This window comes from Bos indicus, chromosome 18 (assembly GCF_029378745.1).
Source record: "Bos indicus isolate NIAB-ARS_2022 breed Sahiwal x Tharparkar chromosome 18, NIAB-ARS_B.indTharparkar_mat_pri_1.0, whole genome shotgun sequence".
Classification (NCBI taxonomy): Eukaryota; Metazoa; Chordata; class Mammalia; order Artiodactyla; family Bovidae; genus Bos; species Bos indicus.
In genome coordinates, this window is record NC_091777.1 from 35,518,995 (window position 1) to 35,544,846 (window position 25,852).

Here is a 25,852-nt window from a genome sequence, read left to right on the forward strand (position 1 = left end):
GTAAGCTCTCCAACCTTGGGTGAAGGACTTTTCTTTTAAGCCTTTCTGAGTCCCAAGTCCCCCAACCTATAAAATGGTGATTATAGATTAATGGGAGAGCTTTTATGATTAAATGAAATGATGAGAGTAAAGTGCTTGGCTCATTGTTTAGGCTGTTTGTACTTAATGTATTTCCCAATCTGTACATACCAGTCTTACGTACTACATCAATCAAGTGCAAACACTTGCCTTTCTTATTTCTTTTTCAAACTAATGGTTATGGTTGTCTCCATTGTAATTCTTGGTAGAAGAACCATCCTTTCTGTGTCCTATGAAGTTTTTAATTCAAAATAAAACACTTTTATTTTATAATATAAAATAATACTCCCTGAGTCATCCAGACCTAAGTTTATGTCAAGAAAACAGAGTATCTAAGTTCGGAATTTTCTGGCTTTCATGCTTTGGAGGGTGAACTGTAGTGTCTTTCTTTCTCATTTCCCAATGAAAATACTATGACTTAAAAAAAAATAGTTTTAACTGAAATATTTGTGAAAATAATATGTTCTGGAGCATTTGGGAAAAAAAAAATCTGAGTACCCTGAGATGTTTTTTTCTAAATAGCCTTTACTCGTGATCTCAGAAGCTTCTTTCAGTTTTAAATAAATTATTTGATGTGACAGCTCTAGGGAGAAGACAGTAAAAAACTGTGTAACAAATGAGAGCACTGCATCAAAAGTCAGCACTGATAGTGATAACAGAATTGAAACTGGTAAGTTTTCCCTTTCTGACCACAAAACAATTAAAACATTAATTGTTTCTGTTATTATGGCCAATCTTGAGTAGGATGAAGACAAAATAGTTGAGAAATAACATAGATTTGAAGCAAGCACAAGGTTTACCAGTTTGTGTTTTTCCTTCTTTCTCTCACTGCCAGAGAAGCCCTATTTACTAAGCAGGCCTAAGCCAGAACCCATCAAAGTGTACAAGCTGTACTCAGAGAGTTCAGTTTCACTTACATCACTTTATATCATTAGTACATCCTGAAAATTGCATTGCCAATCCCCACAGGATTCATTAGCCACAGATTCAGGACTCATCTGCATCAGTGCAGCTCACACCCTTAGCCTCTTGGTGTCTCCACCTTGAAACTTTGCAGCTGCAGAATCTATTTCCGCTATATTCTTGGGGATTGTTGCCTGTAAGCAGTATTGGAAATCCAACGTGAATAAAATGTTATGCTACATTCATGGTCCTGCCACAGGCTAGAAGAAAGCTTTACAGTAGAGAACTTGCATGCAGTGGGCCCATATGGATTAATTTGGCACTCATCAGATGACCTTTCACTTGAGAAAATTTTTTCTGGCTTGAGGTCTCTGTCCCTTTTTTGAAGGGTCTACAAACTCTAAAAATTAATCCTTAAAATCTCAACAATAATTAATAGATTGATGATGTAGTTTAGACACAAAGGGTTTTCAATTTGTAATATATAGTATTTTATTTCCTGACTTTGTGTCTATCCATGTAGATATTAATTGACAAATTATTTTCATGTAAAATTTCAAGGTAAATTAAGCCATAGTGAGGTATGATATTTATTTTCCTTTCTTAGAGGTCTCAGAGGTCTTAGAGGTCACATGTAAGTCATGGACCATAGATTGCTCTATTTCATTTTAAATAGCATTTTTTATATTTCAAAATTGATGAAATTCTATTGTAATTATTTTGGAAAGTACTGAAAAGCCCAAAGAACATTTTAATCACTCAGAAGACTTTCCCCTAAAGAGAATCTCAGTTAATTTGATATACAGCTTTCCTATCTTTTTATAAGTATAAGCATCTATGTATCCATTTCCAGAAAGACAAAGATACACTGAAGCATAATTTGATTACATTTTTTGTATGAGCTGAATTAAAGGTCATTTATATTATTATATGTCATAAGCACCACAGTCACTCTATGAATTAAAATGTTTTAAAGTACACAGCCTTTACTGAGAACAAACTGCTTTACTAGACACAGGGCCCATTTCTAAAGGTGCTCAGAAGCTCCAGCTGTTGCTGGAATTTTTTTTTTTTAATATTAAGTTTATTTTGCTGCTTTGAAACGTTAAAAATCTTTGCTTTCTGCTGAAAATTATGTTTTGTGCTAGATCCCTGCGGAGTGTTGCCTGTAAGCACTGTTAGTAATCCAGTATGACTGAAGTGGTTATACCACATTAATGTTTGTGCCACAGGCTAAGACAAAACTTTCTAGAAAATATTACCCACTAGTTCAATTGTTCTGGAGAAGGCGATGGCACCCCACTCCAGTACTCTTGCCTAGAAAATCCCATGGATGGAGGAGCCTGGTGGACTGCAGTTCATGGGGTCATGAAGAGTTGGACATGACTGAGTGACTTCACTTTCACTTTTCACTTTCTTACATTGGAGAAGGAAATGGCAACCCACTCCAGTGTTCTTGCCTGGAGAATCCCAGAGACAGGGGAGCCTGGGGGGCTGCTGTCTATGGGGTCGCACAGAGTCGGACACTACTGAAGTGACTTAGCAGCAGCAGCAGCAGCTCGATTGTTCAAACAGTGCTTTCCCACCAGTCATTTAGGATGGCAGGGAATCTTCACTGTCTTGTATCCTCATCCTGGTCTCTTCACTGCATAATCTTTGACTGTTTCAAAATTCCCTCTCTCTTTTCCCATACCCCTAAAATAAGCATACCTAGGCTATGCCTTCAGATTCTCTTCTTTCTCTACTCTTTGCCCTATTGAGCTCATCTGTTTGCACAGCTAGCTTTATTTCCTCCCTGTTGATGACTCTTAAACAAAATGGTCTAGCTTTGACAACTTGTACAGTTTCTCTGCATCAGTTCCCTATTTCTGTTGACCAACTATTAACATACACTTGGAATCACCACTGAATAATTTTCCAGCCTCTCACGCTAAACATGTTAAAAACTCAAACGAACGCCATTTCCTCCAGACCTAAACAGCTCTCAGGGTTTCCTTAGTGTTACCACCACTTTCTCATTATTCAGGCTCAGAATCAGTGCGGGGTATAATTCTCTCCCTCCCCCAAATCCAGTTGAATGTTCATACCATAGAGTATGATTCACAATTAACAAGCTTTCTTTTCCCTTTCCTGTCTCTTAACAGGCATGTTTAATATCTATCATTCACTGAGTATAAACTCTAGGCCAGGCTATTATATAATCTCATTAAATCCTCACAACAACCTTGAAGGTGATTATAATTATCCTTGTTTCTTCATGTGTGAGGAAACCAGGCCCAAAAGAGGTGAAATAATTTGCTCTAATTATCCACTAAGTGGCAAAGCTGTGATGCAAACTCTAGTCTGTCAGTCATCAAAGTCCTCTTAAATATTATACTGTGCTGCCTCCTAGTTTCTTCTTTATTCAGTTCATTTTGTATTTCCTGTCAGATTAATTCTCTTAAAACTCAACTGTGATTATTATATTTGCCTGCTCAAAAACTTGCATGGCTCCCACTCATAGCTGAAGTTAGAGTCCTCAATCTGACACACAAGGCTTCTCTAAGTTGTAGCTGTGGAAATTCCCTGGTGGCTAAGACTGTACACCCAATGCAGGGGGCCTGGGTTCAATCCTTGGTCAGGGTGCTAGATCCCACTTGCTGCAACTAAAGTTTCCATGTGCTGCAACGAAGATCAAAGGTCCCATGTGCAGCAGCTAAGACACAGCACAGCCAAATAATTAATTAAAAAAAAAAAAAAAACTGCTGGAGCTCATCTCTTCAGCCTACCCTGAAACCTTATATCTCCTGTTTCTCAACTACAATATACGATGCTTCAGTCAAGTCAAACCACTCTCTCCTTTTTCTCTCTTTTGCCGTTGAACTAATGCTGTCCCTTCTGCCTTCAGTGCTTGAATTAAAATCCTTCTGTTTATGACCCAAATCAAAGTCCATTCTTTTTAGTGAAATTTTTGATTCTCATCCAACTTTTTTTCCTTTTTTCTTTTTGTAAACTCACATAAATTATCTTCTGAAACATACTCTGGAAATAGAAAATTCAGTCATTTCCTGAATCACTTGCAATATAAGATAATGAGACAAACATGAAAAAGCTAAGTAACACAATTTCAGGCAGTGCATATGAAAACGTTAAATAAATGACACAGATCAGTATTCCTCAAACTCAGTGTTGTGAACTCCTGGAGCAGGGATACTTTCAGAGGTCCACAGGCAGTGTGAGGCCCTTTAATTTCATGTTTTTGTTTGATGCAGTTATGGAAAACATTTAAAAGATGTAAGAGCAGAAATACTCCTTTGCAATATTAGTCTGCTATTTGAAAAAATAGACTGTTTTTTAGAATAGTTTTAGATCCACAGCAAAGCTGAACAGGAAATACAGGGTTCCTGTATACCTCCTGCCTCTACACATGCATAGCCTCTCTCACTACCAACAACAGGCATCAGAGTGGTGCTTTTGTTACAACTGATGAACCTACATTGACACATTATTATCACCTGAAGTCCTTAGTTTACATTAGGGTTCCTTTTTGGTAGTGTACATTCTATGGGTTTGGTAAATGTATTAATATAATGACATGTATCCACCATTTTAGTATCATACAGAATAGTTTCACTGGCCTAAACTCTGTGCTCACGTAGTCTTCCCTTACTCCCCTCTTACCCCTGGCAATTACTGATCTTTTTACCATCTCTTTATGTTTTTTTTTTCTCAGAAATGTTTATTGTGGTAAAATGTATATAAGATTTACCATCTTAACCATTTTTAAGTGAACAGTTCACTGGTATTAAATGCATTCATCACCACCAGCCCTCTGGAACTCTTTTCATCTTATAAAACTGAACTACACCCATTAAATGATAACTCCCCATCTTACCCTCCCTGTAGCCCCTAGAAATCACCATTCTATTTTCTTTCTCTCTCTGATACTGATTGCTCTGAGTCTCTTATAGAAGAGAAATCATACAGTATTTGTCTTTTTGTGACTGGTTTATTTCACTTAGCATAATGTCCTCAATGTTGTTGCCCTCTTCCAACAACACAAGAGATGACTCTACACATGGACATCACCAGATGGTCAATACAAAAATCAGATTGATTATATTCTTTGCAGCCAAAGGTGGAGAAGCTCTATACTACAGTCAGCAAAAACAAGAACTAGAGCTGAGTATGGCTTAGATCATGACCTTCTTAGGGCAAAATTTAGACTTTAATTGAAGAAAGTAGGGAAAACCACTAGACCATTCAGGTGTGATTTAAATCAAATTCCTTATGATTATACAGTGGAGATGACAAGTAGATTCAAGGGATTAGATCTGGTAAACACAATGCCTGAAGAACTATGGACGGAGATTGGTAACATTGTACAGGAGGCAGTGACCAAAACCATCCCAAGGAAAAAGAAATGCAAGAAGGCAAATGGTTGAAGAGGTCTTACAGATAGCTGAGAAGAGAAGCAAAAGGCAAAATAGAAAGGGAAAGATATACCAAACTGAATGCAGAGTTCCAGAGAATAGTAAGAAGAGATAAGAAAGCTGTAAGAGAACAATGCAAAGAAATAGAGGAAAACAATAGAATGGAAAAGACTAGAGACCTCTTCAAGAAAACTGGATGGGCATATTCAAGTAAACGGGACCTAACAGAAGCAGAAGAGATTAAGAAGAGGCAGCAAGAATACACAGAAGAATTGTACAATGAAGGCCTTAATAACCCAGATTAAGGAAACAACAGAATGGGGAAGACTAGAGATCTCTTCAAGAAAATTAGAGATACCAAGGGAACATTTCATGCAAAGATGGGCTCGATAAAGGACAGAAATGGTATGGACCTAACAGAAGCAGAAGATGTTAAGAAGAGGTAGCAAAAATACACAGAAGAACTGTACAAAAAAGATGTTCATGACCAAGATAATCACGATGGTATGATACTCACCTAGAGCCAAACATCCTGGAATGTGAAGTCAAGTGGGCCTTAGAAAGCATCACTATGAACAAAACTAGTGGAGGTGATGGAATTCCAGATGAGCTATTTCAAATCCTGAAAGATGATGCTGTGAAAGTGCTGCACTCAATATGCCAGCAAATTTGGAAAACTCAGCAGTGGCCACAGGACTGGAAAAGGTCAGTTTTCATTCCAATCCCAAAGAAAGGCAATACCAAAGAATGTTCAAACTACCGCACAGTTGCACTCATCTCACATGCTAGTAAAGTAATGCTCAAAATTCTCCAAGCCAGGCTTCAGCAATACGTGAACCGTGAACTTCCAGATGTTCAAGCTGGTTTTAGAAAAGGCAGAGGAACCAGAGATCAAATTGTCAACATCCGCTGGATCATCGAAAAAGCAAGAGTTCCAGAAAAACATATATTTCTGCTTTGTTGACAATGCCAAAGCCTTTGACTGTGTGGATCACAATAAACTGTGGAAAATTCTGAAAGAGATGGGAATACCAGACTACCTGACCTGCCTCCTGAGAAACCTGTATGCAGGTCAGGAAGCAACAGTTAGAACTGGACATGGAACAACAGACTGGTTCCAAATAGGAAAAGGAGTACGTCAAGGTTGTATATTGTCACCCTGCTTACGCTGGGCTGGAAGAAGCACAAGCTGGAATCAAAATTACCGGGAGAAATATCAATAACCTCAGATATGCAGATGACACCACCCTTATGGCAGAAAGTGAAGAGGAACTAAAAAGCCTCTTGATGAAAGTGAAAGAGGAGAGTCAAAAAGTTGGCTTAAAGCTCAACATTCAGAAAACGAAGATCATGGCATCTGGTCCCATCACTTCATGGGAAATAGATGGGGAAAAAGTGGAAACAGTGTCAGACTTTATTTTTCTGGGCTCCAAAATCACTGCAGATAGTGATTGCAGCCATGAAATTAAAAGACGCTTACTCCTTGGAAGGAAAGTTATAACCAACCTAGATGGCATATTCAAAAGCAGAGACATTACTTTGCCAACAAAGGTCCGTCTAGTCAAGGCTGTGGTTTTTCCTGTGGTCATGTATGGATGTGAGAGTTGGACTGTGAAGAAGGCTGAGTGCTGAAGAATTGATGCTTTTGAACTGTGGTGCTGGAGAAGACTCTTGAGAGTTCCTTGGACTGCAAGGAGATCCAACCAGTCCATTCTGAAGGAGATCAGCCCTGGGTGTTCTTTGCAAGGAGTGATGCTAAAGCTGAAACTCCAGTACTTTGGCCACCTCATGCGAAGAGTTGACTCATTGGAAAAGACTCTGATGCTGGGAGGGATTGGGGGCAGGAGGAGAAGGGGACGACAGAGGATGAGATGGCTGGATGGCATCACTGACTGGATGGACATGAGTTTGAGTGAGCTCTGGGAGTTGGTGAGGACACGACTGAGTGACTGAACTGAACTGAACTGAATGACTCAGATAATCACGATGGTATGATCACTCTCCTAAAGCCAGACATCCTGGAATGTGAAATCAAGTGGGCCGTAGGAAGCATTACTATGGACAAAGCTGGTGGAGGTGATGAAATTCCAGCTGAGCTATTGCTAATCCTAAAAGATGATTCTGTTAAAGTGCTGCATTCAATATGCCAGCAAATTTAGAAAATTCAGCAATGGCCACAGGACTGGAAAAGATCAATTTTCATTCTAATCACAAGGAAAGGCAATGCCAAAGAATGTTCAAACTACTGTGCTATTTCGCTCATTTCATATGATAGCAAGGTAATGCTCAAAATCCTTCTGGCTAGGCTTCAGCAGTATATGAAGAGAACTTTCAGATGTACAAACTGGATTTAGAAAAGGCAAAGGAACCAGAGATCAAATTGCCAACATCTATTGGATCGTAGAAAAAGCAAGGGAATTCCAAAAAAATATCTGCTTCATTGACTACACTAAGGCTTTGACTGTGTGGATCACAACAAACTGGAAAATTCTGAAAGAGGTAGGGATACCAGACTACCTTACTTGCCTCCTGAGAAACCTATATGCAGATCAAGAAGCAATTAGAACCAGACATGGAACAACAGACTGGTTCCAAATTGGAAAAGGAGTACGTCAAGGCTGTATATTGTCACCCTGTTTATTTAACTTATATGCAGAGTACATTATGTGAAATACCAAGCTGGATGAATCACAGACTGGAATCAAGATTGCAAGAAGTAACAACAACCTTAGATATGCAGATGATGCCAGCAGAAAGCAAAGATGAACTAAAGTGCCTCTTGATGAGGGTGAAAGAGGAGAGTGAAAAAGATGGCTTAAAACTCAACATTCAGAAAACTAAGATCCATGGCTTCCAGTCCTATCACTTTATGCAAATAGATGGGGAAAAAGTGGAAACAGTGACAGATTTTATTTACCTGGGCTCCAACATTACTGTGGAAGGTGACTGCAGCCATGAAATTAAAAGATGCTTGCTCTTTGGAAGAAAAGTTATGACAAACCTAGACAGCATAGTAAAAAGCAGAGACATCACTTTCTCAACAAAGGTCAAAGCTGTGGTTTTTCCAGTAGTCATCTATGGATGTGAAAGTTGGACCATAAAGAATGCTGAGTGCCGAAGAATTGATGCTTTTGAATTGTGATGCTGGAGAAGACTCTTGAGAGTCCCTTGGACAGCAAGGAGATCAAACCAGTCAATCCTCAAGGAAATCAACCCTGAATATTCATTGGAAGGACTGATGCTGAAGCTGAAGCTCCAATACTTCTGCCACCTGATGCGAAGAGTCAACTCATTGGTAAAGATCTGATGCTGGGAAAGATTGATAGTAGGAGGAGAAAGGGGGGACAGAGGATGAGATGGTTGGATGGCATCACTGACTCAATGGACATGAGTTTGAGCAAACTCCAGGAGCTAGTAAAGGACACGGAAGCCTGGTATGCTGCAGTCCATGGAGTTGTAGAGAGTTGTACATGACTTAGTGACTGAACAACCACAATGTCCTCAAAGTTCATCCACATGGTAGCATTAGTCAGAATTTCCTTCCTTTTTAAGGGTGAATAATATTCCATTGTATGTATAGAGCACATTTTGTTTATCCATTCATTTGTCGATGGACACTTGGGTTACTCCCGTGTTTTTGCTATTGTGAATAATGCTGCTATGAACAGGGGTATACATCTATCTCTTCAAGACCCTGCTTTCACTTCTTTGGGGTATGTACCCAGAAGTGAAATTATTGTATCATGTAGTAATTTTATTTTTAATTTTTTTCAGGAATTGCCATACTGTTGTCTATAGCCACTGTATCATTTTACACTCCCACCAACAGTGTACAAGAGTTCTGATTTCTCTACCTCCTTACCAACACTTGTTATTTTCTGATTTTTTGGTAGTAGCCATCCTACTGGGTGTGAGCTGGTATCTCATGTTTTTAATTTGTATTTCCCTGATGATCAGTGATGTTGAGTATTTTTGTGTGTGTGCTTATTGGCCATTTGTAAATCTTCGTTTGGAGAAATGTCTATTCAAGTCCTTTGCCCACTTTTGAACCAAGTTGCTTTTTTGTTGTTGTTGAGTATTAGGAGTTCTCTATATACTCTAAATATTAATTCTGTATCAGATATATGATTTGCAAATATTTTCTCCCATTCTATGGGCTGCCTGTGGGCTGCTACTCTGTGTGTATTGTTTTTAGATGCACAAAATTTTAAATTTTTAATGAAGTTCAATTTGTCTGTTTTATTGCTTTGCTTTTGGTGTCACAGTGACAAATCCAGTAAGCATGTTCTCTATGTTTTCTTCTAAGAGTTTTATAGTTTATATATAAAAAATATGTATATATATATATTTTTTATATATATTTGGATGCCCCCGGTCTTAGTTGGGCCATGTGGGATCTAGTTCCCTGACCAGGGATCTAACCCCAGCCCCATGCATTGGGAGTGTGGAGTCTTAGCCACTGGACCACTGGAGAAATGCTGAGTTTTATAGTTTAATGTATTACATTTAAGTCTTTGATGCATTAATCCATCCAGTTAATTTTTGTGTATGTGTTAGGTAAGGGTCCAGCTTAAATTTTTTGCATGAGGGGTGAGGGACCGGTAGCTGCTTCTTTGCTGAAAGTGAAAGTCACTCAGTTATTTCCGACTCATTGTGACCACATGGACTGTAGCCCACCAGGTTCCTCGCCATGGAATTCTTCAGGCAAAAACACTGGAGTGTGTAGCCTATCCCTTCTCCAGGGAATCTTCCTTACCCAAGGATCAAACCCAGGTCCCCCACATTGCAGACAGATTCTTTACCATCTGAGCCACAAGGGAAGCCCTAGAATACTGGAGTGGGTAGCCTATCCCTCTCCAGGAGATATTCCTGATCCAGGAATCAAACCTGGGTCTCCTGCATTGCAGGTGGATTCTTTACCAGCTGAGCTACCAGGGAAGCCTTAGCTACTTTGCTAAGAACTGAAATTAACCAAAATTAACCCTAATTTACCTTCCATGCCTTCCCCCAGAAGTTGCAAGCCTTCAGTAGACTCCAGAATTCTAAAATAGTTATATCAGAGAATTCTGCAAGTGCAGTTGTTGTCTAGGGGGGAGACAGATGCAAGATGCTTCTCACTGCCATTTTCACCTGTTGCCACAGTTTTGCCTTTTCCAGAATTTCATATAATTGGAGTCATACTGTATGTAGCCTTTTCAGATTGGCTTTGTCTGCTTAGTGATATGCAGTGGTTTCCTCTGTATCTTTTTGTGGCTTAGTAGCTACTTTGTTTTTAGGGCTTAATGGTGCTGTGGTCCATGGGGTCTCAGAGTTGGACATGACTGAGTGACTGAACTGAACTGAATATTCTATTATTATTATCTGGATTATTTATTTACCCACTCACCTACTGAAGAACATCTTGGTTGCTCCCAGGTTTTGGCAATTATGCAAAAAGTTGTTATAAACATCTATATGCAGGTGTTTGTATGGACATAAGCTTTCAACTCCTTTGGGTAAATACCAAGTTTTTAGTTTTGTAAGAAATTGCCAAACTGTCACCTAATATAATCTGCTTTGTAAAATATCTTTTGACACACTGAGTTTCTTGAACTGAAATTTCTCAAACTAGATTGATAGTCTCAGGGTTTATGAGAATGTTGAGTTTGAGAAACACTGATGTAGATGGGCATATGCTGTAGAGGCTCAGAGTGTACTAGGAGCAAATGGGGAAAGGTTTTGTGACAGAAATTCATTTCTCTCTCATATAGAAATCCAGATGTTGGCAATCTAGGGCTGTTACTGGGGGTTCTAACAGATGAAAAAGGATGTAGTGAGAGGCAACTGGCATTCTCTGGTGCGATGGATATAAGAGCAATTCAGCAAACAGGTGTCTCAGATCAGATCAGTCGCTCAGTCGTGTCCGACTCTTTGCGACCCCATGAATTGCAGCACGCCAGGCCTCCCTGTCCATCACCAACTCCCGGAGTTCACTCAGACTCACGTCCATTGAGTCAGTGATGCCATCCAGCCATCTCATCCTCTGTAGTCCCCTTCTCCTCCTGCCCCCAATCCCTCCCAGCATCAGAGTCTTTTCCAATGAGTCAACTCTTCGCATGAGGTGGCCAAAGTACTGGAGTTTCAGCTTTAGCATCATTCCTTCCAAAGAAATCCCAGGGCTGATCTCCTTCAGAATGGACTGGTTGGATCTCCTTGCAGTCCAAGGAACTCTCAAGAGTCTTCTCCAACACCACAGTTCAAAAGCATCAATTCTTCGGCGCTCAGCCTTCTTCACAGTCCAACTCTCACATCCATACATGACCACAGGAAAAACCATAGCCTTGACTAGACGAACCTTTGTTGGCAAAGTAATGTCTCTGCTTTTGAATATGCTATCTAGGTTGGTCATAACTTTCCTTCCAAGGAGTAAGCGTTTTTTAATTTCATGGCTGCAGTCACCATCTGCAGTGATTTTGGAGCCCAGAAAAATAAAGTCTGACACTGTTTCCACTGTTTCCCCATCTATTTCCCATGAAGTGATGGGACCAGATGCCATGATCTTCGTTTTCTGAATGTTGAGCTTTAAGCCAACTTTCACTTTCCACTTTCACTTTCATCAAGAGGCTTTTTAGTTCCTCTTCACTTTCTGCCATAAGGGTGGTGTCATCTGCATATCTGAGGTTATTGATATTTGTCCCGGTAATTTTGATTCCAGCTTGTGCTTCTTCCAGCCCAGCGTTTCTCATGACGTACTCTGCATATAAGTTAAATAAACAGGGTGACAATATACAGCCTTGACGTACTCCTTTTCCTATTTGGAACCAGTCTATTGTTCCATGGCCAGTTCTAACTGTTGCTTCCCGACCTGCATACAAATTTCTCAAGAGGCAGATCAGGTGGTCTGGTATTCCCATCTCTTTCAGAATTTTCCACAGTGTATTGTGAGCCACACAGTCAAAGGCTTTGGCATAGTCAATAAAGCAGAAGTAGATGTTTTTCTGGAACTCTCTTGCTTTTTCCATTATCCAGCGGATATTGGCAATTTGATCTCTGGTTCCTCTGCCTTTTCTAAAACCAGCTTGAACATCTGGAAGTTCACGGTTCACATATTGCTGAAGCCTGGCTTGGAGAATTTTGAGCATTACTTTACTAGCATGTGAGATGAGTGCAATTGTGCGGTACTTTGAGCATTCTTTGGCATTGCCTTTCTTTGGGATTGGAATGAAAACTGACCTTTTCCAGTCCTGTGGCCACCGCTGTTTTCCAAATTTGCTGGCATATTGAGTGCAGCACTTTCACAGCATCATCTTTCAGGATTTGGAATAGCTCATCTGGAATTCTACCACCTCCACTAGCTTTGTTCGTAGTGATGCTTTCTAAGGCCCACTTGACTTCACATTCCAGGATGTCTGGCTCTAGATCAGTAATCACACCATCGTGATTATCTGGGTCATGAAGATCTTTTTTGTACAGTTCTTCTGTGTATTCTTGCCATCTCTTCTTAATATCTTCTGCTTCTGTTAGGTCCATACCATTTCTGTCCTTTATCGAGCCCATCTTTGCATGAGATGTTCCTTTGGTATCTCTGATTTTCTTGAAGAGATCTCTAGTGTTTCCCATTCTGTTGTTTTCCTGTGTCTATCTACTGGAAAATTCCTGTGTTAGAGGATAGGCATATTAGGAAATGACACAACAATGTCAGAGCTTCAGCTACTCCCACACCAGATTTATCATAGTTAATTAGGTTACAAGTCAGGCTGAGACATGAGTTCAACTTCGGCAGAGGTAAGGAACTGTGGGGGAGAGACACTAGCAGTTGACCTGGGTAAAGCCTTCCCAAAAAGGATACACTTAAGTTGGGAATTCAAATAGAATTCATTGGGCATAGTTGGGCATTCAATGCATAGAAAACAGAAGTAGAAAAAACAGGTGTGACGGATTAGGAAATTGACTCAGCTTGTGACTTAGCTTGTGACAGGGGGCTTCTCAGGTGGTGCTAATGGAAAAGAACCTGCCTGCCAGTGCAGGAAACATAAGAGATGTGAGTTTGATCCCTGAATAGGGAAGATCCCCTGGAGAAGAAAATGGCAACTCACTCCAGTATTCTTGCCTGCAGAATCCCATGGACAGAGGAGCCTGGCAGGATACAGTCCATTGGGTCGCAGAGAGTTGAACACGACTGAAGTGTCTTGGCACGCATGCATGCACGTGACTGGAGCTAAGGTGGTTGATTAAAGCCAAGTTGCAAACGGTCTCTTTATGAAACATTTTCATTTTATTCTATTGAAAATGGGTGACAAAGATATTGTAGGTGGTAAGCATGATTAAATGTATAATTTAGAGCAATAACTCAAGATTGATTTAGATAGGCAGCAACTAAAGACAGCAGTCCAAGTGGGAGATAATAAGGACCTGTCCTGACATAGGACAATAATAGTGTGAATACAAATGAGGAGGTACAGATTAATTAAATCCTTGAGAACTGGGACTTCCTTGGTGGTCCAGTGGCTAAGACTCAGCACTCCTAATGCAGGGGCCCTGGTCAGGGAACTAGATCCCACATGCTACTCCTAAAAAAAAAAGATCCCAAATGCCAGAACTAAAAGAGCCCATGTGCTGCAACTCAGATGCCACACAGCCAAATAAATAAAAATAAATATTAAAAAAACTTTGTACTTCAAAGGACACTATCAAGAAGGTAAAAAAGCTAGGATATTCCCTGGCAGTCCAGTGGTTAGGACTCTGTGTTTTCACTGCTGGGGAGATGGGTTCAATCCCTGGTGGGGGAGCTAAAATCCCAAATGCTGCATTGTATGACCAAAATAATAATTAATTTTTTTAAAAAAGTAAAGCAACCCACAGAATAGGAGAAAATATTTGCAAATCATATGTCTGACGAGGGTCTGATATCCATTATATATCAGAGAAGGCAATGGCAACCCACTCCAGTACCCTTGCCTGGAAAAACCCATGGACAGAGGAGCCTGGTAGGCTGCTATCTATGGGGTCGCATAGAGTCGGACACGACTGAGCGACTTCAGTTTCACTTTTCATTTTTCATGCATTGGAGAAGGAAATGACAACCCACTCCAGTGTTCTTGCCTGGAGAATCCCAGGAAGGGTGGAGCATATATATATACACACACACACATATATATGTGTGTATATATATATATATATATATATATATATATATGTAGACTCTTATAAAATCAACAACAGAAAGGCAAACAACCAAATTAGAAAATGGGCAAAAGATTGAACAAACGTTTCTCCAAAGAAGATATGCAGCTAGCCAACAAGCACATGAAAGATGTTCAATATCACTAGCCATAAGGGAAATGCAAGTCAAAACCACAAAGAGGATAACATTTCACATCCACTAGGATGGCTAGAATCAAAAGGACAGATAACAAGTAATAACAAAGATGTGGAGAAATTGGAACCCTCATACATTTCTGGTGGGAAAATAAAATGGTATAGCTTCTTTGGAAAACAATTTGGAAGTTCCTCAAAAAGTTAGAGTTACCGTTTGACCCACCAATTCCACTTCTAGATATATACCCAAGAGACATGAAAACATATGTCCACACAAAGATTTGTGCAGAAATGAAAGCAGCATTATTCATAATAGCCAAAAAATCTATCAACTCATGAATGGAGAAACAAAGTAACGGCATATCCATATAAGGCATATTTTTCAGCCTAAAAAGTACTGAAGTACTGATACATGCTACAATGTTTGTCCTGAGAATATCATACTAATTGACAGAAACTAGATACAAAAGGTTAAATATTGTATTATTCCATCTTCATGAAATGTCCAGAATAGGAAAATCCTATTTGATGTTTGTAGGGACTGATGAAGAAGAGAGAATTAAGAGTCACAGTTAATTTGGCCTCTTTTGGGGTGATGAGAGTAGAAGGTGGTGATGGTGGTATAACTTTGTGAATGCACTGAAAATCACTGAATTGCATACTGTAAAATGATGACTTATATGACATGTACATTATACCTCAATTAAAGATGTCCCCCTCCAAAAAAAGTAATTCTATAGAATTTGATAATTGACATTTGAGATAAGTGAGAGAAAGTCAAAGAACAATTTTCTATCTTGAAGGATTAGGTGAATAGTAATGCCAGTATTAAAATGAGGGTTAGGGTTGGAGGTAGGACATCAGCAGAAGTAGTCCTGGAAGTAAAGATTATGAGTTTAATTTAGAAAATATTTAGGGTACTTCCCTGTTAGTCCAGTGGTTAAGACACTGCCTTCCAATGCTGGGTTTTGGGGTTTAATCCTTGGTAGGGGAGCTAAGATCCCACATGCATCTTGGACAAAAAGACAAAACATAAAACAGAAACAATAGAATAGCAAATTCAATAAAAGACATTTTTTAAAAAGAAAATATTTGGGATTTCCCTAGCGGTCCTTTGGTTAGGACTCGGCACTTTCACTGCCAATGCCCAGGTTCAGTCCCTGGTCGGGGAATTAAGATCCCACAAGCCATGCAGCACAACAAAAAGAAAAAAGAGAGAAAATACTGACTTTTCAGTTGTCTGTAGAGCACTCTTTTGGGGGGCAGTTCAAAAAACTTAAGTCTGGACATGAAAAGACAGATAAGAGTTAAGATAGTTAGACTTAGGGTCATCCAGACTTGATTGATAGCTAAAACCAGAGAGAAGTTATGATAGCATTCAACAAAGAGCTGGGACCTTGCGAGATTTGTTTGAACCAAGAAATAGGTTGAATTAAAAAAACAAAACAAAAAAATCTAGAAAAGAGCATTAGAAAGATAGGAAAACCAAGATGGAACAGGGTCTTGGATACCTGGGAAGTTTGTGTTGTTCTGTAGGAAAGGGGTAAGAGGAGCCCTGAACCCAAAGTCACAGCTTACTAACCGTTCTAATTTCCCACTAAGAATCAGATTTTAAAACAGCAATTTCTGCTCCCCCCCTTTCTTTTTCTGTGTTGCAAATGCAAAGGAACCAGAGAACATAAACTTTGAGAGCTTATGTCACTTTGAGAAATAAAATTACGTCAAGTACAAGGATAGAAGGACATTTTGTACTGAAATAGCATGACGTTTCATTCCCAGAAGGCAACTCAGAAGTAAGAAGCATATTAGAACCCCAAATGGACTGAGGGGCTGGATTTTAGAAAGGCTGGCTTTATTCTCATCCTGGGTTCTCAGTTGCCCTGCCTTACGGTAGCTTTCTACTGCCAGAGCTTGCAAATGGGAACTAGGTGAAGAGCACAAATGTTTGAAACTATTAATATCTTAATTTTTATATACAGTCCTACTAAAGAAAAAAGCCTCTCTAAACAAAAATCTCTTATTTTTATTAATGAGTCCCCCAGAAGACTCCAAATCCCAGAATTCTGCAATTAATGTGCAAAACCTTTTGTACAAGTGTTACAGTTTAATAGAAATCTTAACTAGCTCCTTTTGAGGTGGCCAGGATTAGGATATAGTTTTTACTTGCTTTTCCTTTCTGTTTTTAAAGTTGTTTCTCTGATAATAGGCAAAAAGAAAAAAATACTAGGAGACCTAAAGATTTGGTATTCTTCTCTATGAAATAGGTCTTGATTAGTCTGTTTCTTTCTATAAATGAGGAAATCACGGCGGAAAGAAGCTGGTTAGAAATGATGAAGCTGGGGCTTCCCTGGTGGCTCAGTGGTAAAGAATCCTCCTGCCAATGCAGGAGACTTGAGTTTGATCCCTAATCTGGGAGGATCCCACATGCCATGGAGCAGCTAAGTCCATATGCCACAACTACTGAGCTTGTGCTCTAGAGCCCAGGAGGGCAACTACTGAGCCTGCATTGCTGCAACTACTGAAGTCTGCCTGCCCTAGAGCCACTACTCTGCAACAAGAGAAGTCACTACAATAAGAAGCCTGTGCACCATGACTAGAGAGTAGCCCCTGCTCACCACAACTAGAGAAAAAAAGCCTTCACGGCAAAGAAGACCCAGCACAGCTTAAATAAATAAACAAACAAAATTTTAAAAAAGAAATTATGAAGCTGATTTGAAATGATGAATCACTGCAGACTGCTGATTAATGCCCTGGAGATGCCTGATGTCAGGAATCTATTTCCAGCCATCTCCCCCTGTAGCTGGAGATTGTTGAATTGATGTCAAATTTTATTGTATGTTCATTTCAGAAGTGTGCAAAAATATTTGACTTTTTAATTTTTCTTGAGCATTTCATAATGTATGAAACCTTTCATATGCATTATCTTATTTTAACCTTACCTTAACTCTGAGAGATGGAAAATTTAGATTTTATCATCACTGTTTTACAAGTGGAGGGATTGAGAGAGGTTTAGCAGTTTGCCCAAATTCACATTGTTTCCAAGTGGTGACATAGTACTCTCAATCTTGTGACTTCTAGTATCTTTCCATAAGACATGTTGCCTTTAAAGTCTGGTCAGTGCTTCATTGTATGCCTTTTCTTTTAACACAGACTCAAACAAAGGACTTTTTATTCCCTTCCCTAACCGGGAAATAAAGGACTCCCTAACAAGTACTTCTGCAACCCAGGGCAGTGTTATACCAGATCAGAAATTAGACCCTTTCCTATTGGGAACACAGGTAATGTATTCACCCTCCTGCTGGATCTATTGACTAGTCAGTGATCAATGCTAATAATCCAGTAGATTCTCAGTTATTCATGAAGGTCTAAGAGGACTTTAAGTATTTTTTCTCTCTTTTTAAAAAATTTTATTTGGGGAAAATTGCTTTACAATGTTGTGTTAGTCTCTGTTGTACAACAATGCAAATCAACCATAATTATACGTATATCACCTTCCTCTTGAACCTCCCTCCCCTCCTCTCACTCTACCCCTTTGCTGCTGCTGCTGCTGCTAAGTCGCTTCAGTCGTGTCCGACTCTGTGTGACCCCATAGACGGCAGCCCACCAGGCTCCCCTGTCCCTGGGATTCTCCAGGCAAGAACACTGGAGTGGGTTGCCATTTCCTTCTCCAATGCATAAGAGTGAAAAGTGAAAGTGAAGTCGCTCAGTCGTGTCTGACTCTCAGCAACCCCATGGACTGTAGCCCACCAGGCTCCTCCATCCATGGGATTTTCCAGGCAAGAGTACTGGAGTGGGGTGCCGTTGCCTTCTCCACCACCCCTTTAAGTCATCACAAAGTGCCAGGTTGGGCTCCCTGTGTTACACAGCAACTTCCTACCAGCTATCTGTTTTACACATGGTAGTGTATATATGTCAATGCTACTTTCTCTGTTTGTCCCACTCTCTCCATTCCCCACTGTGTTCACAAGTCCATTCTCTATATCTGAGTCTCCATATCTGAGTCTCCATTCCTTCCCTGCAAATAGGTTTATCAATACCATTTTTCTAGATTCCATATATATGTGTTAATATATAATATTTGTTTTTCTGCTTGCTTCACTCTGTATAACAGGCTCTAGTTTCATCTACCTCACTAGAACAGACTCAAATTTGTTCTTTTTTATGGCTGAGCAGTATTCCATTGTATGTATGTACCACATCTTATTTATCCTTTCATCTGTTGATGGACATGCAGATTGCTTCCAATGTCCTAGCTACTGTAAATAGTGCTGCTATAAACATTGGGGTACATGTGTCTTTTTCAGTTATGGTTTTCTCAGGGTATATGCCCAGTAGTAGAATTGCTGGATCATATGGTAGTTTTATTCCTAGTTGTTTTTTTTTTTTTAAAGGAATCTCCATACTGTTCTCTATAGCAGCTGTTTCGATTTACATTCCTACCAGCAGTGTAGGAGGTGGAGTGTAGTTGATTTATAATGTTGTTAGTTTCTGCTGCACAGCAAAGTGAATCAGTTATACATATACATATATCTACTCTTTTTCAGATTTTTTTTCCCATATAGGTCATTATAGAGTGTCCAGTAGAGTTCCCTGTGGTATAAAGTGAAAGTCGCCCAGTCATGTCTGACTCTTTTCGACCCCATGGACTATATAGTCCTTGGAATTCTCTAGGCCAGAACACTGGAGTGAGTAACCTTTCCCTTCTCCAGGGGATCTTCCCAACCCAGGGATCAAACCCAGGTCTTCTACATTGCAGGCAGACTCTTTACCAGCCGAGCCACATGGGAAGCCCAAGAATACTGGAGTGGATAGCCTATCTCTTCTCCAGCAGATCTTCCCAACCCAGGAATCGAACCAGGGTCTCCTGCATTACAGGTGGATTCTTTAGCAACTGAGCTATCAGGGAAGCCCCCTTATTTACAAGACAGAGTCACAGATGTAAAAAACAATTTTAGGGTTACCAAGGGGTAAAGGAGGGGAGGGATAAATTGGGAGATTGGAATTGACACATGCACACTAAGTAGTGTGACTCTGTCTTGTAAATAAGTTCATTTGTACTTTTTTTTTTTTAAGATTCCACATGTAAGTGATGATATATGACATTTGTCTTTGACTTAAGACACTTTTTTGGTGAAGGCATGTTAGACACAGGAAAAGGAAAGCACAAGACAGGATGCAAAGAGCCTTTTCCATTAATTTTAGTCTCCCCTTTCTCTCTCGCCTAGAATCTGATCAAATGTACATATAATTTTAACACATTGTATGCCAGGCATTTTGGCACTCGAAGAGGGATACAACTGTTACAGATTTGGGCTGGTTTTCAGCTTTCTCCTCTCTCCCAGTGTCTCCATTTCCTGTTACCTGGCTTCTTTACATTTTCTACTTCTTAGCCTTTTAATTACTGGATTCTTAACATCTCAGGGATGGCTCTCCTAACACTGCCTCTTGAGCAATGAAGAGGCAGAGATCATGTAAGATGGGGGAAGAATTTAAAAAGTTCTTAGAGAAAAAATTGGTGGGAGTCCATTACTTATTTATATGAATGAATATGATGCAGGAAGCAGAATTGATGACTTTATATTCAACTTCTTTTGTTTGCATTTTCTTTAATAAGTTATTGAGTAGTAAATTTGCTGAAAATATCCAGAAGGAGAAAGAAAAGAAGGAAAGACTGACTAATCCACAATTTGGATAATCAACACTATATACAAGGAAAAAGATAGTAAGATTTCCTTTCAGGTTGAACTGTTAGAATGCCTTCATTTTATAAAAGGACAGATTAGCATTTAGTTGGTTTCTCTGTTTTTGGAGATTCTCCTTGGGTAATTTAGAAACTACTTCAATTACCATTTTTTTAAAAAAACTTGGTATTGTTTTAAAGTAATTGAGACAAAAATATATTCTATATCTACATGCATGTGCATGCTTAGTTGTGTCTTGTGACTTCAGGGACTGTAGCCTGCCAGCTCCTCTGTCCTTGCCACTTCTTCCTCCAGGGGACCTTCGCAACCCAGAAATCAGATCTGTGTCTCCTGCATTGGCAGGCAGATTCTTTACTGCTGAGCCATTAGGAAAGCCTTACTCTAATTTACAGTTAACATTAAATAGCACTTTTTATATTTAAAAAAAAACCCAAAACTTTGAAATAACTTCTTGAAGTGAGAGGAAAAAGAAAATCGAATAAATAGCCTGCTTTATGTCCTCTTAGTTTAAGAAATAGGAAGTAGGATTTCTTTCTCTGCATAACTACCTAAAAGATACTGAATACTTGAAGATGGTTTTTAAAAAAGCAAACTCTAGATGGCTTTCTAGATGCAAAAGTAGGAAGTCAAGAGATACCTGGAGTAACAGGCAAATTTGGCCTCAGAGTACAAAACGAAGCAGGTCAAAGGCTGACAGAGTTTTGCCAAGAGAATGCACTGGTCATAGCAAACACCCTCTTCCAACAACAAAAGAGAAGACTACACATAGACATCAACAGATGGTCAATACCATAATCAGATTGATTATATTCTTTGCAGCCAAAGATGGAGAAGTTCTATACAGTCAACAAAAACAAGACTGGGAGCTGACTGTGGCTCAGATCATGAATACTCCTTACTGCCAAATTCAGACTTAAATTGAAGAAAGTAGGGAAAACCACCAGACCATTCAGGTATGACCTAAATCAAATCCCTTACAATTATATAGTGGAAGTGACAAATAGATTCAGGGGATTAGATCTGATAGACAGAGTGCCTGAAGAACTATGGAGGTTCATGACATTGTATAAGAGGCAGTGATCAAGACCATCCCCAAGATAAAGAAATGCAAAAGGGCAAAATGGTTGTCTGAGGAGGCCTTACAAATAGCTATGAAAAGAAGAGAAGATAAAGGCAAAGGAGAAAAGGAAAGATATACCCATTTGAATGCAGAGTTCCAAAGAATAGCAGGAAGAATAAGAAAGCCTTCCTCAGTGATCAATGCAAAGAAATAGAGGAAAACAATACAATGGGAAAGACTAGCGATCTCTTCCAAGAAAATTAGAGCTACCAAGGGAACATTTCATGCAAAGATGGGCACAATAAAGGACAGAAATGTATGGACCTAACAGAAGCAGAAAATATTAAGAAGAGGTGGCGAGAATACACAGAAGAACTATACAAAAAAGATCTTCATGACTCAGATACCCACAATGGTGTGATCACTCACCTAAGAGCCAGACATTGTGGAATGCAAAGTCAAGGGGGTCTTGGGAAGTATCACTATGAACAAAGCTAGTGAAGGTGACAGAATTCCAGTTGAGCTATTTCAAATCCTAAAAGATGATGCTTTGAAAGTGTTGCACTCAATATGCCAGCAAATTTGGAAAACTCAGCAGTGGCCACAGGACTGGAAAAGGTCAGTTTTCATTCCAATCCCAAAGAAAGGCAATGCTAAAGAATGTTCAAACTACCGCACAATTGCACTCTTCTCACATGCTAGCAAAGTAATACTCAAAATTCTCCAAGCCAGTCTTCAACAGTACGTGAACTTCTAGATGTTCAAGCTGGTTTTAGAAAAGGCAGAGGAACCAGAGATCAAATTGCCAACATCTGTTGTATCATTGAAAAAGCAAGAGAGTTCCAGAAAAACATCTACTTCTGCTTTATTGACTATGCCAAAGCCTTTGACTGTGTGGATCACAACAAACTGTGGAAAATTCTTCAAGAGATGGGAATACGAGACACCTGACCTGCCTCCTGAGAAATCTGTATGCAGGTCAAGAAGCAACAGTTAGAACTGGACATGGAACAACAGACTGGTTCCAAATCGGGAAAGGAGTACATCAAGGCTATATATTGTCACCCTGCTTATTTAACTTATACGCAGAGTACATCATGCAAAATGTCGGGATGGATGAAGCACAAGCTGGAATCAAGATCACTGGGAGAAATATTAATAAGCTCAGATATGCAGATGACACCACCCTTATGACAGAAAGTAAAGAAGAACTAAAAAGCCTCTTGATGAAAGTGAAAGAGGAGAGTGAAAAAGTTGGCTTAAAACTCAACATTCAGAAAACTAAGATCATGGCGTCTGGTCCCATCACTTCATGGGAAATAGATGGGGAAACAGTGAAAACAGTGACAGACTGTATTTTGGGGGGCTCCAAAATCACTGCAGATGGTGACTGCAGCCACGAAATTAAAAGAACTTATTCCTTGTAAGAAAAGCTATGACCAACCTAGACAGCATATTAAAAAGCAGAGACATCACTTTGCCAACAAGTAATGTCCATCTAGTCAAAGCTATGGTTTTTCCAGTAGTCATGTATGGATATGAGAGTTGGACTATAAAGAAAGCTGAGCAATCAAAGAATTGATGCTTTTAAACTGTGGTGTTAGAGAAGACTCTTGAGAGTCTCTTGGAAAGCAAGGAGATCCAACTAGTCAGTCCTAAAGGAAATCAGTCCTGAATGAATATTCATTGGAAGACCTGATGCTGAAGCTGAAGCTCCAATACTTTGGCCACCTGATGTGAAGAACTGACTCATTGGAAAAGACCCTGATGCTAGGAAAGACTGAAGGCGGGAGGAGAAGGGGACGACAGAGGATGACAGAGGATGAGGTGGTTGGATGGCATCACTGACTCGATGGACATGAGTTTTGAGGAAGCTTTGGGAGTTGGTGATGGACAGGGAAGCCTGGCATGCTGCAGTCCATGGGGTCACAAAGAGTTGGACACGACTGAGTGACTAACTGAACTGAGATGGCTTTCTACTTTGTATAAATCCTTGCTTAATTATGCCTTAGATTAATTTTCAGCCTATTAAAGGTCCCAGTAGCTCCTGTGCTTGATGCTCAGCTTTACCAGAGGTAATATAAATATGTGAGTTCTTTAAACAGAAATAAGTTTGGAAAGGTGGTACCATCTAAATTCTATGCTGAGTTATCAAAAACAGAGAAAATAGAATATCTCACCATTTGGTGTGTTCTTTACTATCTAAAGAGTATTTTGTCTTTGCAAGGCATCTCTTTATCTGCTTCAAAACAACTCTAGAAACTCTTTGCATTGTGGCTAGTTTAAAGAATTTTTTCCCCCAGTTTTATTTAGTTTTTTTATTTAGGTCCCTAGTTTGCAAGAATGGACTTGCTTACTAACAGGAAAGTATTCTGAACCCTTCCCCCTCTCTGTTCTAGTTAAACTCATGTCTGAATGCCCACTGACGCTCTTCTAAAAACTTTTCTTTTTAGATGCAGGAAGTGGCAAGAAGGGAGATGCCAAGTGAGAATAACCAGGAAGATGGTAAATATTTTGCTTACAATATTTTTCTCCATGCTAGTCAGAGAAATCTAGATATGACGGGATTTGAGAGAAGATGGAAGGAGATGTCTCCGTCCGGGGGCACTACACGATGAATTCTTTTCTGCTTTCATAAAGGGTTGCCCTGGATGCTTAGTGACGTCTGAGGTTTTTCTAGTTGAGGAGAAGATAGTCTGACTTCCTTTATTCTTGACTTTTTGTATTGGCTAACTATTCCTTGTTTCTTTTACCTTTCTTGCCTTCTTTTGGATTTATAATGTTTTTAATCACCAATTTTTTCTTTCTGCTAATTTATAAGTTATACACTCTTTCTGTACTTTTGATATTATTATGCCCCAAATTATAATATGAGTCCTTAACTTGTTCAACTTCAAAATTAATCAACACCTTAACACTTCTCTTGGAAAATTCAAAGTACTTTACTCCTTTTAATCCCTTCTAATTAATGTATAGTTATTATGGATTTTAATTATATTTTTAAAAACTCACTAGATACTATTTTTATAAAGTCAATGTTTATTTAAGCTTATCTATATATTTACTACTTTGTTTTGCTCCTTATTTCTTCTTCTTTTTTTAATCCTAGACTTCCCTTCTGAGATAATTTTCCTGTAGTTCATAGTACATCTTTTAGAATTTTCTTTAGTGTATGTCTACTGGTAATGAATTCTTTCAGTTTTTGACTGTCTGAAAATGCCCCTATCTCACTATCATTCTTAAAGGGTATTTTTGTTGGGTATAAATTTCTATGTTGGCAGTTATTTCTTTCAAAATATTGAAGGTATTCCACTGTAGTCTGGTTTTTATGGCTGCTTTTAAGAAGTTAGCTAGAAATTTGTCACTCCTGCAAGGATAATGTTTTTTTCTTCTGGCTGCTTTTAAGATTTTCCAATTGTGTTTGATGTTTTTGTGATTTCACTATGATGTGTGAATTTCTTTTTATTTATCTTGTTTGGTATTTATTGCACTTGAATTGGTACATTCTGTCTCATTATTTCTGCAGAATGCTTCAAAAATAATGTGTCCAATTTTTTCTATCTTGTCCCTCTATAACTCTTGATTAAGTAAATATATGTCTGAGACTTTTACATTGTCCTCTTTGCCTCTTATTCTTCATATAATTCATCTTTTTTGTTTGATCTACATTCTGGATAAGTCCTTCTGACCCATACTTTAAATTCATTCTTTTCAGCTGTGTCTAATCTGCTGTTAAGCTTGTTTGCTGAATTCTTAATTTCACTAGTTTTATTTTCAGTTTTACAAATTTGATTTGGTTCTTTTTCAAATCTGCTGGGCCACTTTTTAATAAGCAGAAATTTCCCAGATGTTTTATATCTTTAAACATAGTAAAAATAGCCATTGTATAGGCTGCATCTATTAATTCCAATTTTTGTGTGCCTGTGTTGTCTGTTTTTTCCTACTCATTCTCGCTTGTCTTATTTCCTTTTTTGTTTCCTTTGGCTACTTGCTGGATATTATATTTTATTTTTTTCAAGGTAGTTGGTTTTATTTATTTATTTTTTTTCAAATTTTATTTTATTTAACTTTACAATATTGTATTGGTTTTGCCATATATCAAAATGAATCCGTCACAGGAACCCTCCTCCCTCCTCCCTCCCCATACCATCCCTCTGGGTCGTCCCAGTGCACCAGCCCCAAGCATCCAGTATTGTGCATCCAACCTGGACTGGCGACTCGTTTCATATATGATATTATACATATTTCAGTGCCATTCTCCCAAATCATCCCACCCTCTCCCTCTCCCACAGAGTCCAAAAGACAGTTCTATACATCAGTGTCTCTTTTGTTGTCTCGTATACAGGGTTATTGTTACCATCTTTCTAAATTCCATATATAGGCGTTAGTATACTGTATTG

The 25,852-nt window shown here is 39.0% G+C and overlaps 1 protein-coding gene across 5 annotated transcripts in view; it reads left to right on the forward strand.

Moving 5' to 3' along the window:
- Nucleotides 1–25,852, forward strand: part of LRRC36 (leucine rich repeat containing 36) — a 61,099-nt gene that overhangs the window by 18,046 nt on the left and 17,201 nt on the right. For 3 of the 5 annotated variants that reach the window (XM_019979666.2, XM_019979667.2, XM_070770764.1), the window contains exons 5-7: nucleotides 660–748; nucleotides 17,841–17,968; nucleotides 23,906–23,957. In XM_019979666.2, the coding sequence (XP_019835225.2) occupies nucleotides 660–748; nucleotides 17,841–17,968; nucleotides 23,906–23,957 (269 nt within the window). Of the gene's footprint in view, nucleotides 1–659; nucleotides 749–13,488; nucleotides 13,596–17,840; nucleotides 17,969–23,905; nucleotides 23,958–25,852 lie in introns of all 5 variants that reach the window. The other 2 variants (XM_070770762.1, XM_070770763.1) reach the window with 1 other exon arrangement.